At 41.9% G+C, this 18,754-nt stretch overlaps 1 protein-coding gene across 1 annotated transcript in view; it reads left to right on the plus strand.

Annotated features, from left to right (window-relative positions):
* Positions 1–17,781, plus strand: part of LOC147113870 (glutamate receptor ionotropic, delta-2-like) — an 826,198-nt gene extending 808,417 nt beyond the window's left edge. The window contains exons 15-16 of the mRNA XM_085995253.1: positions 10,374–10,611; positions 13,015–17,781. Of these exons, the coding sequence (XP_085851379.1) occupies positions 10,374–10,611; positions 13,015–13,362 (586 nt within the window). The 3' untranslated portion in view covers positions 13,363–17,781. The remainder of the gene's footprint in view (positions 1–10,373; positions 10,612–13,014) is intronic.
* Positions 17,782–18,754: the final 973 nt, after the last annotated feature.

Below are 18,754 nucleotides of genomic sequence, written 5' to 3' on the forward strand. Positions count from 1 at the left end.
GATGGGTGTTGCCCACTCGCTCCAATCTACCTTGGATAACACGCCTGCTTTTTCCAAATTCTCCAGCTCTGCCTCGACAGCTGGACGAATTGCGTATGGCACCGGCCTTGCCTTAAAAAACTTGGGAATTGCCGCATCTTCCACTTTTATTGAGGCGGTGGCGCCTTTCAGGGTTCCTAGTTCCTGTTGAAACACTTCTTTGGTGTTAGCCAAGATTGCTTTTAACCGTCCAGGTATGACGTCATCATCGTTTTTTTCTTACTGGTCACCGTCAGTGGCTGAATGGAGTGCCAGTCTAAACGTATCTTTCTGATCCATTCACGTCCCAACAACGGCGGACCACCATCTTGCAGAACGTATAAATACAACTTCTGTATTTCCTTGCCGTTGTATACAACAGGCACCCTTATTTTCCCTCTGGGGTATACTTTCTGCCCCGTATATGTCTTCAAGACAATGGATGTGTCTTTCAAAGGTATATGCGGAAATAGCCGCTCGTAATCCCGTCGACTCATGACGGTCAGAGCTGATCCTGTATCTAGCTCCATTTTGACTGGGGACCCCGCTATCGTGACGGTAACCCAAATGGTCTGGTAATCTTCTTTGGCAATTACATTATGTAATTTGAGACAGCTTAGTCTCTTGTTTCCGGAGTCGCTATCGCTCTTCTGGTCTTCGAAGCTACTGTCCGTCATCATTTGTACCTTTCTGTACTTTTCCTTATTGACCTTTTTACTGTCAGCGGATTTCTTTCCAGATCTGCATACACGTGCAATGTGTCCCATCTTTCCACATTGCCTGCATGCTTTGTCCTTGAACCAGCAGTCCTTCTGGTCATGGGTGGATCTGCTGCAGCGATAACATCTCTCGAAACCCCGTGTCATTTCATGGGTGCCGAAGTCCTGTGGCTTTTGCTGTATCTCTGCAGCTCCTCCTGCTGCTGCTTCGTATGATACAGCCACACTGAAAGCCTTGTCCAGTGTCAAATCTTTCTCAGAAAGTAGTCTTTTCTGTGTTCCTTCGCTTAGGAGATCGCAGACGAATTTGTCTCGTAGAGAATCTGCCAGTCCTGCCCCGAATTGGCAGTGCTTTGACAACTTTTGTAATTCGGTGAGGTAATCAGCGTTACTTTCATTCTTGTGCTGATTCCTCCTGAAGAATTTGAATCGTTCCGCTATCAGCAGCGGTGTTGTGTTTAAGTGCTCCTGTAAGGTATCAACAATCTCCTTAAAATTCTTGTCCATCGGTTTGACTGGAGTGATCAAGTTTCATAGCAGCCCGTATGTCCTTGCGCCCATCAGATTTAGAAGTACCGATGCCTTTTTATCATCCGCTACTTCATTCGCCTTGCAATATACCTCCACTCTTTCTACATATGTGGTCCAATCTTCTATATCACTATCGAAAGCAGTAATATTGCCAGTCTTCGGCATCTTGAAAATCTAAAATGGCGCTTCCCGCGCTTTTCTTTCTTCCCCGCTGAGTTAAGATGGCGCCTCCCGCGCTTTCCCGCCGCTGTCGCTGCTGCCAACGCTGTTCTCTGCGGTTCCTGTTGTGACCTGCAGCTTTTCGTTGTATTTCTATATATTTTTTTATATATCGCTTCAGTAGTTTCTCCGTTACTTGGAGAACCGTTCCCGTCGTGGAGCAGACCCTCTGGGACTTTCCCCTCCCTCTGCTCGGTCCGAACGCCGACCTGCTTTGCAGCACCGGCCGCGCCCTGAGTGCTCTACCCTCTCTCTTTGCTTCTGCTTCCCGACTCGCTGCCCGGCCCCATTGCAGAGCCACCCGATCGAGCTTTAGCCCGCCGCAGCCCAGGAAGGATCAGTGCAGTACCTACCACCAGTCCGTTTAGCTGGGGAAACCACAGACTGGAGACCAAGCCTGGCCCTCGTTTTCGAGTTTCTTCGAGTTATTTTTATTTTAATTTTTTTCTCTGGCTTCGACCTTCGTCTGAGGAATCGATCCCCTTGAGGTGCTGCCGAATTGCAGGTAAGTTCGTTTCTAACTCGTCGCCACTGTTAGATCCGTGTGTTAATGGAGACACGGAATGCAGGAGTTGATTTAACAAGTGTTTACTGAACAAAGTCTGGAGGTGAACTAACAACACAAGACGCTACACAGGCTTATATATCCGAGTGGTCACTACTGGTACTACAGTATACAGGGGCTTCAAAAACATAGTTCCTCTTAAAGGTACATACACTACAGCTTGGGGTTATTTTCCTTAGAGCAGAGAAGGCTGAGGGGGGACCTGATTGAGGTGGACAAAATTATATGGGGCATAGATAGGGTTGATAGAAAGGAACTTTTCCCCTTAGTAGAGGGGTCAATAACCAGGGGGCATAGTTTCAAGGTAAGGGGCAGGAGGTTTAGAGGGGATTTGAGGAAAAACTTTTTCACCCAGAGTGTGGTTGGAATCTGGAACTCACTGCCTGAAAGGATGGTAGAGGCAGAAACCCTCAACATTCAAGAAGCATTTAGATGAGCATTGGAAACGCCATAGCATACAAGGCTACGGACCAAGTGCTGGAAAATGGGATTAGAATAGATAGGGCTTGATGGCCGGCGCAGACACGATGGGCCGAAGGGCCTCTTTCTGTGCTGCATAACTCTATGGCCTAGAAATTCAGTTGGTAGCGCCAGCCGCTAGCACCTTAAGAGGGCGATAAGTGGGGCGCGAAGCGGCTAGCGCCCGGGCGCGGCGCGATCTGCGCCTCTCGCGAATTTGAGTGAAGACTTAGCGGCGGCACCAAACTGCAATGCCCGCTCAGCTGCACGTGCAGATCCTGACATCATTTCATGGTGCAACGCCCTTGGTGCGCCCCGAACCGGAACTTCAGTGGCGCCCCCCTTTCCGCCTGGCGCTCGCAGCGACTGGTTGAGTTGAACGGTTCCCAGTCGCTGTGGGGCTTGGGGGGCACTATTTAAAGGGGACTCTTCCTGCATTCTTTGTGGTAAACATTTTGTACCACTCTTTCTGTGAGAGAGAGAGAGAGAGATTTGGAAAGAGACAAAGGGAGAGAGCTTTCTGCTTTGACTCAGCGCTCACACAGGTACTTCTGGCTTCAGGCCAGAGCTTTGCAGTTGGATTGATTTTTCAGTGCCATAGCCTTGAGTGGCCACAAATAATGGGGGCTGCAATGGGTGGAAACGTTGGGATTCTCCATTGCATTGAAAGGGCTCAAGAGACGCCGAGAGAGAGTGCCAATCATGGCCAGACGGAGAAGGGCCAACAGGCATTGGCACAGGAGGCCTTACCCTCCCAGGGTATGCCGCCAGCACTTGTCCTACCTCAACATGTCTGAGGAGCAGTGCATTCGGAGGCTTCGATTCAGAAGGGAGGTGGTCACTGAGATCTGCCACCTGCTTCAGAGAGATCTGCAGCCTCAGCTGAGGAGCAGGACGTCTCTGTCGGTGGCAGTGAAGGTGACAGTGGCTCTCAACTTCTATGCCACCGGCTCCTTCCAATCCGCTACTGGGGACATTGCCAATGTCATCCAGTTCGCAGTGCATTGCATCCGCCAGGTCACGAATGCCCTCTTCAGAAGGAGACATCAGTACATTTCCTTCCCCATGACCCTGGACAAGCAGCAAGAGCATGCAATGGGATTTGCAAGAATAGCGGGCTTTCCCATGGTCCAGGGCGCCATTGACTGCACGCATGTGGCTTTGCGGGTGCCTCTAGAGAATGCCGAGGATTACCGCAACTGGAAGGGGTACCATTCGCTGAACGTGCAGTTGGTGTATGACCACAGGCAGCTCATACTAGCTGTCAATGCCCGCTTTCCAGGCAGCAGCCGCGACGCCTTCATCCTGTGCCAGACTTCTGTGGCAGACATTTTCGAAGCCCCGGCTCACCCAGGAGGCTGGCTTCTCGGGGACAAGGGCTATCCTTTGTGCACCTGGCTGATGACCCCGCTCCATGCGCCCACTACCCCTTCTGAAGAACGATACAATGACAGCCATCAAGTGACCAGGAACATCATTGAGCACACAATCGGTGTGCTGAAGCAACGGTTCCGCTGTCTGGACCATTCCGGGGGAGCCCTACATTACTCACCTGAGCGAGTCTCCCATTTCGTTGTAGTGTGCTGCATGCTGCACAACCTGGCTGTCCTCAGGACTCAGCCACTGCCAGCAGACATTGGAGGACCACCAGAGGAGGAGGAGGAGGAGCACCAAGACGGGAGGGAGGCACAAAGTGCAAGGGCCGTCCGTCAGCGGCTTATTGCAAGTCGGTTCTAGGCCCCCTCTCAGGAAATGGCTTGTGCCATTGAAAGAACATGAATGGACCCACTCCGCAAACCCTGAGGCGGTCAAGGCAACAAATATTTCAAAGTGCAAACATGCACAATCTGAATAAAGACAATTTTTTATTTAACAAACTCTGTGCCCTTCCCGCATGACAAACAAATACAGAGAAACCCCCCCAAAAAACAGTCAGACACATAACTGGCTCTCACAACCTGGAGACAATGAACAAAACAGTTAAACAAAAATGCCCATGATCCTCGGCCTTCTTTAAAACAAACACAACATCCTCAGCCTTCAGAGAAAAAAACACAACATCCTCGGCCTTCAGAAAAAATCACAACATTTTGCCACACCTCCTACTTTTTGGCCTGCGAGGGTGATCTGCCTCGCTTGCGAGATTGGCCCCTTCCCGCCCTGCAGCTCCTCCGCAATGGGACCCCAGTGGCTGCAGCAAGGCTGGGGGAAGGCTGCTGAGGGTCAGATAGTGAGTCGGCAGATGCCCTTGGGGGACGGCCTGGACCAGCTCTGGGCCTGGAGGGCCCGACTGCTGTCTGCTCCAACTCTGCTTGGGCGGCAGCAGTCTGTCCTATGGGTGGTGGCAGCTGCAGTGGAGGAGTGACAGTGTTGGCAGCAGGAATGCCCCTCCCAAGTTGCTGCAGCCCGCTGGGCCCCGGAGCTTCACCCTCCTCAGACCCCCCCTGCTCCCCTCCAGGGAAGATGTGTCCCCATCATGGCCATGGGCTGCCTTGGCTGAGGGTGGCACAGATGGTCCGGCTTCCTCCTCCTCGCCTTCCAATTCACTCACAGTGCCAGCTTGAGGGCCCGCCTCCTCACCTGGCGAATCAGCATCTGAAAGCAGGGAGGCACAAGAGTTGCTTTAGTGTGAGGACAGGGCGGCAGCGAGGGAGGCATGAGTGCTGCTATGCACTGCATTGGTTCGAGAGTGGCAAAGGATGCTGGTGTGAGGCACAAGTGGAAAGAGAGAGGTCAAAAAGGTGATGACCTTACCATTGCTGTCCAGAACGGGGTCGGCATCTCCAGTGGTGATGGGGCCAATCAGCCGGCCTGCCATAATCCGCTCCACTCGCTGCTCCAGGTCGCTGAGGTCTTTAAGCTCAGGACGGCCTCCCCCGGTTCATTGCTGCTGCCTCCTATTGTGGGCCAGCTTGCCCTGCAAGAGAAAGGACGGGCTCTGAGTACAGTGTGAAGCCCTGATCTTGCCTGCACTGCCTCCCATGGTGGAATAGCCCTGACAGTGTGTCAAGTGGTGAATGTGCATGTGATTTTCATGAGAGTCCCATAGGTGTTGGATGACGGCTGGGCACTGGGGCTTTCAGGACCCTTTGGCCATAAAGTGAGGTGCACATGCAGGGATGAAGAGGATATTGGAAAGGGTACTCACCCTGACAACCCAAGTGAGGTCGTTGAACTTCTTCCTGCATTGCGTTGGTGTCCTAGGGACCATGCTGCTGGAGGTCACTCTGTGTGCCACCTCCCTCCAAGCTTTTCTATATTCGCTGGGCAGCGGCCTCCTGCCAGTGTCAGGAAAGAGGATAGGTCACCTGCGCTCCACTGCGCCAACCAGAACCTTCAGGGCACCCTCACTGAAGCGCTGCGCTCGCTCCCTGGCCTTCTCCATGGTCGTGGGCGTAACGTTGTCGAAGCAGGTCTGTCCAGGCCTAGAATCAGGGCTCCAGTTTGCAGGGCGTGGCTGCAAACCAAATCGACCCTCCCCCTTTAAGAGCTGACGGGCGCCTGCGTGTCTGCCTGCAATCGATAACTCACCGCACCTGCGCTGCGCCCGCCTTCGGTGGTAGCGCCTCGGCTCGCCGGCTTAGCGCCTTATGATAGTCGTGCACCGCCTGCTTTAGCACAGCAGCAACCTCTTGGGGCGATGCAACTCAATTTTGGCGAAGGTGGCGCTAAGTTGCGCCGGGCGCTAAATTTAGCGAACGCTCGGCTGTAGTGCCCCAAACGTGGCGATACTGAATTTCTAGGCCTATGACTCTAATGCTGTTCTCGCAAGCAGTATAGTCTGCCCTCTGCAGGAAAGGCAGTGCCATACTTAATTTAAGCTTTACCATCAGAGAGGAAGGTTCTAGTATTTTTGGAAGTGCAATTGGCAGCAGATTACATCTTTACAGACAGCATGCCAAGTACTGAGTGCTAATTACAACCATTATGCACTCATAATAGATCTTTATCATAGTGCCTATATTTGATAGTAATGTAACTGGTTTAATGTAATGTACTTTCAAATTTCAATATACCATATTAAGTAAGTTAAAAGTTTATATTTTTATAATTTTGTATAAATTTGAAATTTTGAGGTAAATGTATCCCAAAATGCATATTTAAACTGCATTTAAATTATTCAGAAGTGTGAAAGATACAGCACTTCATTATAATGTCAATGAAACTGCATTTGCAACATAAATAAAGGTGACGTATTAGAGCACTAGTACTTTATGCTAGGGTGGTAGACACATGAATTCCTCTCGATTTCCGCCTCACCACTTTTTCCATTAATATGCTTATCTCTTACTTTTCAATTCTGAAGAAGGGTATGAGCCCGAACCTTCAATTGTCTAACACCACCACCCGCCACCCCCCCCCCCCCCACCGGTCACATATATTGACTGACCTGCTGTGTGTTTCTAGTGTTTACAGGTTTTGTTTCCCTATTTGCTCAACCCACTCCGGAACCCACTGCCACTCGCACAACTCACTCACTGTACTGCAGAAGGTAGTCAGTCAGTCCAACCATTTTTTATGTTACTGAGATCAATCACAGACAGCCCCACTACTCAATCACTGCAGCCAGTGCTGCTACCTGATTATTGTGATTCAGACATCAGTTGCAATCATGCATAAAAATATAAAGAAATGCAAATGGCAGAACTGAAATAAAAAGAGAAAATGCTGGAAATATACAGCAGGTCCATCAGCATAAGGAAAAACAAAGATAAAGAACGTAAGGAAAAACATTTCAGTTGTACAAACTTTGATAGAACTCGTCTATTTTTGTATTGCCAGTCACTCTAGCTACCCTCCTACTGTACTATTCCAGATTCTTGCCAAAAGTAAAATACACCCAAGATCCTGGTACGTCTGATTTAGTATCCGATGGAATGGAACACAAAAATTTGAAATTGATTTAATAGTAACTTGCAGAAATGAGCTCGGGAATTTATTAATTCAGCTTTTTAAGTATTTGACCCCCCTGACAAACGTACCAAAGCTGAGTAAAATTACCAGAATATATTCTTTAAACAAGAGAGAAAAAGCAATCAAGTCAGCTGCAGACTGCACTATTCATAAAAAAAATTCCTATGGGTTTCTTGTTATACAGCTTGCAGTATCGATGTTAATTATCCTAGCTACAATCAATCAGTTAAACAGCAGATTTTATATAATAGTGTTTTTCATATACCTCCACGTTTCTTATAAAATTGAGTATACTGGATAATATCTGGTGGTTATACAACTGATGGGAAGATACATTTAGTCAGAAAAATCTAATAATATCACACAAAAAAATCACATCAATACCTCGAACTATATTTTTGCCATGCGGATTATTTTTAGGACTCAGCAGCACAAGAAGCCTGCAACCTCTGTTACCCACAGAGATAGGACAGCCAATACACACTGTCCCCTGCCTCAGTATACAGCCTTAAGCATGCTCACACTGAAAATCAACAACGACTAAAATACATTTTTAATACATGAAATTGTTATTCAAATAAAACATTCAAGCAAATCAAATATATGTTCAATAGATTAAATAATGTGTGTTAAATTAAATAGTTCTTGTTTCATTCATTATGTGTACTTAATATTTCTGTTTATTACACCTGCAAAGAAAATCAGCAATCAACATCACCTAAATCATGGCCAAATTATATTCAGGCTCAATGTATTAATCATGACCCTCTAATCAAATCTGCATAGATAAATTAAGTGAGATTTCTCCATTTATACTGCAGTGTATCTGTTGCAGTTGGATCATTTTTGTTTTGAACTTGCACAGGCAAATACTATTTGGGAAATATATGGACAAGAGCAGCATGAAATGGATATGCTGGTTGGAACAAGGAACGCAGTGGACAGAATGAAATCTATGTGGTTGCAAATTCACCAACCATTCATAATATCCTGCCTCTGAATTGATCCTGGAATGAAATCTATGCCAGAGTTGAATTTACTTGAAGCCAAGACTAATTATCAGTCTAGACCTCACTGTCAATCAGAGATAAATCTGTGTAGGTTTGGTTCCAATCTGACATCTGATTGGCAGTGCAGTATAAATAGGGTGTTTGTTTTTTCAAGTAAAACGTGGAGTAACTGCTTGTTTGCATGACATGCATTAATAATCTATTTTTAATAACAAGGCTTACGAAACTTAAATAGTAATGTATTTTAAACAGTAAAAATATCCCTGAGTGACTTACTTACGAATGAGAGTTCCCATTAAAGCAAATGAGTCAATGAGGCCCACTCCCACTTCCCCACCAAATAAAGGTCACTGACAGTGAGTTCCATAATTCTATCCCAACTCACTGACTGTATTATACTGGTCAGCCATATGTATGGGTACCACATAACTGTCAGTTTTTGTTGTCAAAGAATTGTCTATCATTGCCCTATGACGATTTGTGACAGTATTGTCGGCTAGACTGATTAGTGTAGTGTTCCATCTATGAAAAACTGATAGACCTTCTATCTCAGACCATGGAAGTGATTGCATACATTTGGGTCTGCTTTACATGTGGACCTATCTGCATTAAAATCCTTAATAAAGTATTCAGAAATGTTGTACATTTTAAATTTGTGTAATAACGTGCCACTTTTCCAATTTTTCATAAAATGCACTCCTTAGATTTTTTTCCCCACAATGCATATTTCACTGCAAGAAAATATTCTGAATTATTAAAAGAGCAGAAAGATCTACTCTCGTATTTTGCTTAAAATAATCCTGATGACCAAAAATAAAATGGACTCTGAAGCTTATAAAGCAATCATTTGTAAATAAGAAAATAACATTGATAGATTATTTTTAATAAGCTTTCATTAAACTAATTAGTGGGTTGTTTCATGATTGATGCAATAGTGAATTAAAATTAAACATGAAACTGTCAAGTTCCATCAGCAACAAAGAAGACACTGCAAAATACAATAAGATCAGACATTCTAAGAAAAATAACACAATAACACGCTGATGACACGCAGATCTACTTTTCCACCATCTCCTTTGACCCCCCTCCACTACCTCCCTATTGTCAGCCGCAATTTCCTCCAGTTAAACATTGGGCTGACCAAAACCATTGTCTTTGCCCGCCCCCCACAAACTCCATTCCCTCACCACCAATTACAGCTCCTTACCCAGTGGCTGCCTTAGGTTTCAGCCGAATCAGCATTTGATTTGACCTCGCAGAGAATTTCCAACACCTTATCCTCTCCATCACAAAGACCGCCTACTTCCACCTCTAAAGTTGTCCACCTCCAACCCTTCCTCAGCCCATCTCCACCTGAAATCCTCATCCATGACTCTGTCACCTTCTAACTCGACTTTTCCAATCCTCTCCTGGATAGCCTCCCATCTTCTAGCCTCGATAAACCTCAGCTCATCTAAAACTCTGCTGCCCATATCCTAACCCGCAACAAGTCTCGCTCACCCATAATTCCTGTGCTCGCTGACTTATATTAGCTCCCAGTCCCCAAGCCTCCAATTTAAAATTCTCATCCTCATGTTCAAATCCCTTCATGGCCTTACCCGTCTCCATCTCTGTAACCTCCTTCAGCCCCACAACTCTCCAAGAACTCTGCCACTTATGCATCCCCAACTCCCTTTGCCTCAGCATTGAGGGCTGTGCCTTTAGCTGTCTGGGCTCTAAGATCTGGAACCCCCTCCATGAACCCCTTTGCTCTCCACCTCTCCTTTAAAATCCTCCTTTAAAAATTACCTCTTTTACCTAGCTTTTATCTAATATAAGCTTCTTTCACTTGGTGTCAATTCTTGTCTGATGGTGCTTCTGTGAAGTGCCTTGGGATGTTTTTGTATGTTAAAGGTTGAATGAGTCTTACAAACAATTGTCTTCTGCATTATTATACAGGCTTCTAGAACTTGAGCAAAGTGGTGAGCTGGATGGTCTAAAGCAGAAGTGGTGGCCTAAAGCTGGGAAATGTGATTTGCAAAGTCATGTTAAAACGCACGGAAAGGGAGGCCCTATGGATCTACAAAACTTTGCTGGAGCATTTGGTTTTCTTGCTTTGGGTGTTATTTTGGCTTTTATTGCTGCTATGGTAGAAACTTGGTGGAAAGGCAAAAAGAAAACCGACTCTCTTAGAGAGGTAATACTTAAATTTCAGATCTCTCAAAAGACTAGACTTTTTGCTACTGTAAATTGCAAAGATTAAGCAAATGTGGACATGAATACATACATAATCGTTGGAATCCTTTTACACTTCTGGTGCAATGAAATTTGATTTTCATCTTTTTCTGATTTAAATAGGAAGCCCCTAAGTCTATCTTTTAAAAACCCAATATATTGAAGATTGGTAGTTATCTTACCATCCTTTTATTTTACATGATGATGATCTATTTTGTTTATTTTTTGAAGAGATTTTGTTTAAACAATGAGTACTACTGAAATTATTGAGAAAGTTAATAAACCTGATATTGTGAGAGAGCTAATGTAAAATACTACACTAAAATTATAAAAATATTGAACCACCTTTAATTGTTAACTGATGATAATGCAGCTCCCTCACAATGTTGAGCACATTAATAGCCCCAAACTGCATTATCAGTGATGCTAATTAATTTTAATGTATACTGAGTAATAGGTTGAGGTCTAGTGGGGATACTTGCATCTAATGGGTGCGGGTGCCAACCCCCATCATAAAGGGAAGGTTTGGCTCTTTGACCTTGGTTGCAGCATACCTAGTGAAGGTACTCCAAAGATTTTTTTTAAAAACCATGAGGAAGGCAGTGGGAAACTACCTCAGCTACTTTCCCTATTAAGTGGCTCAAGAATCTCTTGCGTGAGACTTGAGTTAGGATCTGCCCTAAAGCAGAACACAACAGACGAGCAAACTGATGATAAGATCAGCAGTTATATGGACACTTTTGTATCATTGATAAACAGTTTTGGGGGCACATTGACACAAACATAACAGTATTAACACGGATGCCAGACTTCAATCATTTGTCCCTAATCAGCTTGTCTTTGTAAAGTCTTGGTTGTCTCTTCTGCATCCAAATTTGCATTAGCTTTGGAAATTTGAATATGAACATTGAGACTGCAAATGCATGTAATGTGTATGCCGCAGAAAGAAGAAGCCTCAATATGGACCTCTGGAAAATCCCACTCAGTACCTCCCCCCATTTTCACCAAGCTCTTATTGTGACCCTCTCTTTTCTTCCCTTCAGCCAGTTACTAATATCTTACCCTTGATACCCTCCATCCTTAGTTTATAGGAGTCTTTCATGTGATACTTTAATAAAAGTCTTTTCACTCTAGGTAGACTCTCCCTATTAATCAAAAAAAGTCTATGAGGTTGCTCAGATAAGTTTTAGCCTTTTTGAAGCCATGTTGACTATATTTTGTTAGGTTACTTTGGTACAAGCACTCTTCTATTTAATTCTGATTATTGATTCCATTAATTTTCCAATTAATTAAGTTGGGCTAATGAGTCTCTGGTTACCAGGCATGACTCCATTACGACGATAGCAAAATATTGCAGATGTTGGAAATCCGAAATTACCCTTGAATATAGCAACTATGTTTACATGTTTCCACTTTGCTAGAACCTCCCCAACAATCATTGACTTTCTCAACATGATTTTCAATGCCTTACAAATCTTCCCTGTTTCTCTAAATCCTATGGAGTACAGTTCACCTGTTCGGGGGATTTATTTGCTTTCAGTACTTTTAGCTTATCTAGAACCACTGCTGTGCTAACCTCAAAGTTCCAGAGCACGCACAGTATGTATTTGATGTTGAAACAGTCACTTTTTTCTCCCTTAATAGTGCCCCAAACTGTGTTTTTTATTATTCATTCATGGGATGTGGCCATCACTGGCAAGGCCAGCATTTATTGCCCATCCCTAATTGCCCTAGAGAAGGTGGTGGTGAGCCGCCTTCTTGAATACAACTGAGTGGCTTGCTAAGCCATTTCAGAGGGCAGTTAAGAGTCAACCACATTGCTGTGGGTCTGGAGTCACATAAAGGCCAGACCGGATAAGGACAACAGATTTCCTTTCCTAAAGAACATTAGTGAACCAGATGGGCTTTTTACAACAATCCGGTAGTTTCATGGTCACCATTACGAATACTAGCTTTTTATTCCAGATTTATTTAACTGAATTTAAATTCCCCAGCTGACATCTCCGGATCATTAGTCCAGGCCTACTGGATTGCTAGTCCAGTAGGATAACCACTATGCTACTGTTCCCAATCTGTGTTACTTAGCTCAGCCCTTTTACTGCTGGACTTTCTTCATCTGAAGTTGTATGCTAGGGTTTGATAGAGTATGCAAGCTGTGGGAGAGAGCTACCTCCCAAAGACTCCCTCAAAGACTGAATCAGAAAGCAGTCTGACAATCTCAGAATCCTTCCCCCTTTTCCATTGCTAGTTTATGTTGAGATCCAGGCATTTTTAACTTTTTCATTGATTGTTTAGAATTGTTTTAAATAATTAATGCTAAGGTAATGTTTTGATAATTGTTTATTTTTCTTTTGTCTAAATGCAGGAGGACAATGAAATTGAAATTGATCAGTTTCAGAAACAGACAGACAACCTCTCTAAAGTGGATGAGAATTCTCTTAAATTTTCTCCATCATTCGTAGACTTAAATTCTTTTGAACTATCTATGATGCCAGCTGGTGAAAATCAGGAACAATTTCGTGATTTCAGGAACACTAATTTGACCATGTCAACCTTCATACCTGAGCAGATGCGGAGGACAAGCACATGTAGTTTATCAGCTAAGACTTTATCTGGATTGCCACTGAGTGGCACAGCTGCTCAACAAACTGCACAATACGTATGCACACCACAAAATGAGAGGGATTGTAGCAGTCCTTCATCTTTCCTCTGATCCTAATTAAACTGCAGCCCTATGAAATGTGAGTTTCTGAACATTGTAAGTTAACTTCTTTTCAGAATGATTTGCCACATGCAATTATAAGTCTTGTTGGATCAATCTGATTACATTTCTCATTGTAATATCCATAAAATTAACAATCACGTACATATTCTGGTTACTGGGTTCCACATAATTCTTAAAAGAGTGGAACTCTCATATTATTATACCCAATTTACCATTTATGTTTCTGATGTAAGAATGTATAGAATTTTATCCCCAGTTTAGTTATTTTCCTCCCTCTATTATCCATTCTCTCATACCCTGCCCTATGAACCATTCACAACCCAAAAGAGTGGACAGGTGACCTTCCTAGGCCTCCATCAATGCTGCCGTAATCCTGGCTATCAGGATACATGCAAGAGCAGGGAGAGTAATGCCTGCTCAAGACGTGCCTAGTCTCCAGCTCATCTTTAGATATTAAGTAGACTATGACAGTAAGCCGTGTTCGACAAATAAATAAAAAGTTGAAATCAAATTATTAGAAATGAAAGAAACAGAAAGAAAATCAATCAAAGAAAATATGAATTGAAACAGATAAATCATAAGAGGTCAAATGAAATTAAAAAGATGGCTGACTTAATACCAGAACTAATTATCTCCTAATATGTTTGAGGTTATTAAGATAATCAGAGGGTATTCTCTCCTTGGCCTAGTGTGAAAAGGTTTGTGTGGATTTACATGTGCTGCTTAGTTACTTATATCTAACTAAAATGTTTCAAACTAGAAAAATGTATATTACATGGGCTCTATTATGGTACAAAATGATGCACTTTAGAGAAGGTAATTGAAACAGTGTTAGATTTAGCAATTTTATAATAATAAAGTAGTTATAATATAAATGATATGTCAATAAATTAGTTTCGCTATAATGAGTAAAATAAAATTACAAAATCTAATGTTCATTACCAACTGGCAGTACTTGATGAGAAGGTCATTTTGTAGTCTATATACTTTTTTGAGAATTTTTAGAAATATTTTCTATGAAGCACAACTTAAAATAATTGATTTATCTGGTTGTATAATTTGCTGAAATTCTGTTCTTGTATAAAAAGTTTCAAATATAGTACATAGGTAATTTTTTAACCCATGTTCACAAACCTGTTGCAACTCAGTGCTGTGTATCTGATGATACACTTGTGTGGGTTAGCTAGGGGGCAGCATACTCCTATATAAGAGACAAAGCAAATTGTGTTTGTAGAATCTGTCAGATTATTCAAAAACTCTAGCTATACGGTTATTTAAGACCGTGTACTGCCAATCTTCTTGTAAATTTCAAGTCAGTTTCATATGTTTAATATTGATTTATTTAAAATTAACCAACCCCCAATGTTGGTGTGATTTTGCTGATTAAGAATGTAGTCAGTAAAGTATGGCAGTACTATTATGACCGATAAAAGGCCGATCAAAATGACACAGTACAGCCATAAATTACTTGATATTTAATATCCCAATGATTGATTTAGTTAAGCTAGTTCTAGCTCTGTAGAGATGGTAAAACAACATTTTAAATTCTTGGTTATTATAGTTTCTAATTGCTTTAGTGATAGCTAAAAGTATTTATAACTTTCACAGAAAACAAGTTGCACATGATAACAGTTTGCTCCATCCTGGGCATAAGCCTTCATGTCTGCTTTGGACTTTTAAAGAAGCAACATGTTCACTTCACTAGAAGAAAGCAAAGTAAAGCTGTCTGGTGCTCATGACCAGTACTGATATATCATTAGAACTATGGGCTTGATTTTTAAAGCATTTGCAATGTCAGGCAAAGTCACATTTTGGTCCGTCTATAAAATGTGATAGGAAGAGGATTGCATGCCGGACATCCCAAGGAAACTAATATTGAACCATGGACCAAAATTATTATAAGCAACATAACAGTAATGAAGAAAATAATGGCACTAAAGAGTGACAAATCCCCAGTACCAAATGGTTTCCATCCCAGGGTTTGAAAGGAAATAGATGAGAACATTGCGGATGACCTAACTGTAATCTTCCAAAGTTCTCTTGATTCAGGAACCATTCCTTTAGATTGGAATATTGCACATGACACTCCAACAATTCAGGAGTGTGAGAGAGGGAAATCAGGGAATTATAGACCAGTTAGCCTAACATCTGTTGTTGGGAAATTACTAGAGACTATAATGAAGGATTGAGTGACTGAAGACCTCAAATTTTCAGCTGATCAGAGAGAGCCAGCAAGGATTTGTAAAGGGTCATGCCTGACGAACCTGATTGAATTTTTTGAAGAGATAACTAAAGTAGGGGGCAAGAGAATGTCTATGGATATTATTCATATGGACATCCCGAAGGCATTCGATAAAATCCCTCATTAGAGACTGTTAGCTAAAGTTGAAGCTCATGGAACTGAAGGCAAATTATTGACCAGGTTAGGAAATTGGCTGAGCGGCAGGAGACAGAGGGTAGGGATCATGGGCAGGTACTCTCATTGGCAGGATGTGACTAGTGGTGTCCCACAGGGATCTGTGTTGAGGCCTCAACTATTCACTGTATTTATTAACAACTTAGATGATGGGATAGAGGGCCACATATCCAAGTTTGCCAATTGCACAAAGATAGGCGGCTTTTTTAGCAGTGTAGATGAAAACATAAAATTACAAAGAGATATTACTAGATTAGGTGACTGGGCAAAACTGTGGCAAATGAATTTCAATATAGGCAAGTGTGAGGTCATCCACTTTGGACCTAAATAGGATAGATCACAGTACTTTCTAAATGGTTTAAAGCTAGAAACAGTGGAGATCCAGAGAGACTTAGAGGTCCATGTACATAGATCTTTGAACTGTGATGGAGATGTACAGAAAATAATCAAAAAGTCTAATGGAATTCTGGGCTTTATATCTAGATGACTAGAATACAAGAAGGTAGAAAGTATGCTATAGCTATAGTAAGCCCTAGTTAGACCACACCCTGGAGTACTGTGGGCAGTTCTGGGCACCACACCTTAGGAAGGATATATTGGCCTTGGAGGGAGTGCAGCATAATAATACCTGAATAATACCTGGACTCCAAGGGTTAAATTACGAGGAGAGATTGCACAAAGTAGGGTTGTATTCCCTGGACATTAGAAGGTTAAGGGGTGATCTGATCAAAGTTTTCAAGATATTATGGGGAACCGATAGGGTAGATAGAGAGAAACTATTTCCACTGCTTGGGATGTCTAGGACTAGGGGACATAGCCTAACAATTAGAGCCAGATCTTTCAGAAGTGAAATTAGGAAACACCTCTACATGCAAAGGGTGGTAGAATTTGGAACTCTCTTCTGCAAATGGCAGTTGATGCTAGATCAATTGTTAATTTTAAATCCGAGATTGATAGATTTTTGTTAACCAAAGGTATTAAGGGATATGGGGCAAAGGCAGGTATAGTATATGGAATAAGTTACAGATCAGCCATGATCTCATTGAACGGCAGAACAGGCTCGAAGGGCTAAATGGCCTACTCCTGTTCTTATGTTCCTATTTGGGACTGATATGTTGTCAGTCCTAGATATTAATGAAGCTCCAGGCTGTGTGACAAAAACACATTATTTTCATAGGTCTGGGGCACATTTTTCAAAACCTGATACATGTAGAAAACCCATGTGTTAATTTGCAAACTAATTTTCCCATCAACTCACTTGGAAGTGACTTGAGGAAAACATTTGTTTTCAGCATACTAAAATATTTGGAAGTGTAAATGAAGAATTGAGCTTCATCGATTTTTTTATACTGTATTTCTGGATCATAATGTTGCTTGTTGGTAATAAATATTGCCACCAGAACTTTAATATAACTAACACTATTCCTGCCATTTTGAATGAAATAGCTAATTTCGCTCACCTTCTCCAAAGACTGCAGTCTGTGAGAAGTAATTACAGTGATATTAGGAATATGTAATGATAGCATTCTCATCCTGTGGTGCTTTTGTTCTTTGGAGAGGCCTACAAAATCATTGTGTGGAATATAGCATCTCTTAGAGTGTTGTGCTACCATTGGACTGTAAGATTGCATTTCATAAAATGCCTGGTCTGACATTGTTGTCACATATATGGATGTGAAACCAATGCTGTATGGACTAGAGAAGAGTACAATAGCACCCTGACAGCTTAATTATGTTATTTAGAACACCTTGTCATAATGCTGATAAACAGTTTTGTTCCCTTTTCATGATTGTGTCACTGTACGCCCAGTTAGTGAACTGTTCTTATTATTGCCTCTTATGTGCTTACAATTTTGTCCTCTGTGAAGTTTAAATAGCACCTTTTATTTCCCTTTCCTGGCATGTGTTTGCCTCTGATTTTCACAAAAATCTGTTATAAATGCTTTTGAAATGAAGAATTTGTGTCATTAACATATATCTGTTGCATTCTTTGATTGATTTTTATTCATTATTTCAATATCTGCATTACATCTCGGCTAAAGCCAATAATGTAAAAAAACTTATTTTTTCCACTGCTCATTCTGAGATGAATTGTGACAAAAACACGTGAAAAAAGAATTTTAGAAAATCTGACTTTCTTAACACTTACATTAGAAAAACATATGGAATATGCCAGCAGTAGTGAACAGCATAGATTGAGGACTATGATAGAATGATTTACAACTGCACCCATCATTCAGTTTATACATATGGAAATTATTTTTAAATAACACCAATGTTTTTATTCATATCATACATCAAGTTACTTTTCCTAAAGACATTTTTCTCTATTTGGATTGTACTGTATTGATCTGAAATTAAAATAAGATAAATTTGAAGAAGTTTCCTCTAAGAAAATAAGAAAGAAGAACATTACATGGATACTGAATTATTGAATATGATCCAGAATTATGGAGCCGATTCACAAAAATGGCCAAGAGGATTATAAACTAATTAGGTTGTGTTGCTAAATCTGTGTGGATTCTTATAATTATTAAAATATATGCAACATTACAGCCCATATCAATACTACAGATCATATACTGCTTGAATTATTTTAATAACATGTGAATATGAAGTCTTTGTATGTTTTCCTTGTTAGGCAATGCATTGTATAAGTGACTCAGATTGGTTAGACTAATACAGGCTAAAACAAAATGCTTCTATGAAGCTATATTTAAGCAGAATATGAATCAACGTTATCCATCAAAACTGAAAAAGTTATAGAAATAGAAATACACGTCTCTTCAGTTTTTGAGATATTAAATGAGAAAGTTTGTTGAGTTGATTTTAATGTACATGCTTTCTAATTCTATGCTACTCAGGTTATATCATAATTATATCATTACACTAAACTTTACTGCAGCAAAATTCTATTTAAAAACTGGATATAGATCAGACACTCCATACTGTATCTGTTATCTA

The sequence above is a fragment of the Somniosus microcephalus genome, chromosome 8, assembly GCF_052327205.1.
Source record: "Somniosus microcephalus isolate GS21.2 chromosome 8, FLI_Smic_1.0, whole genome shotgun sequence".
Lineage (NCBI taxonomy): Eukaryota > Metazoa > Chordata > Chondrichthyes > Squaliformes > Somniosidae > Somniosus > Somniosus microcephalus.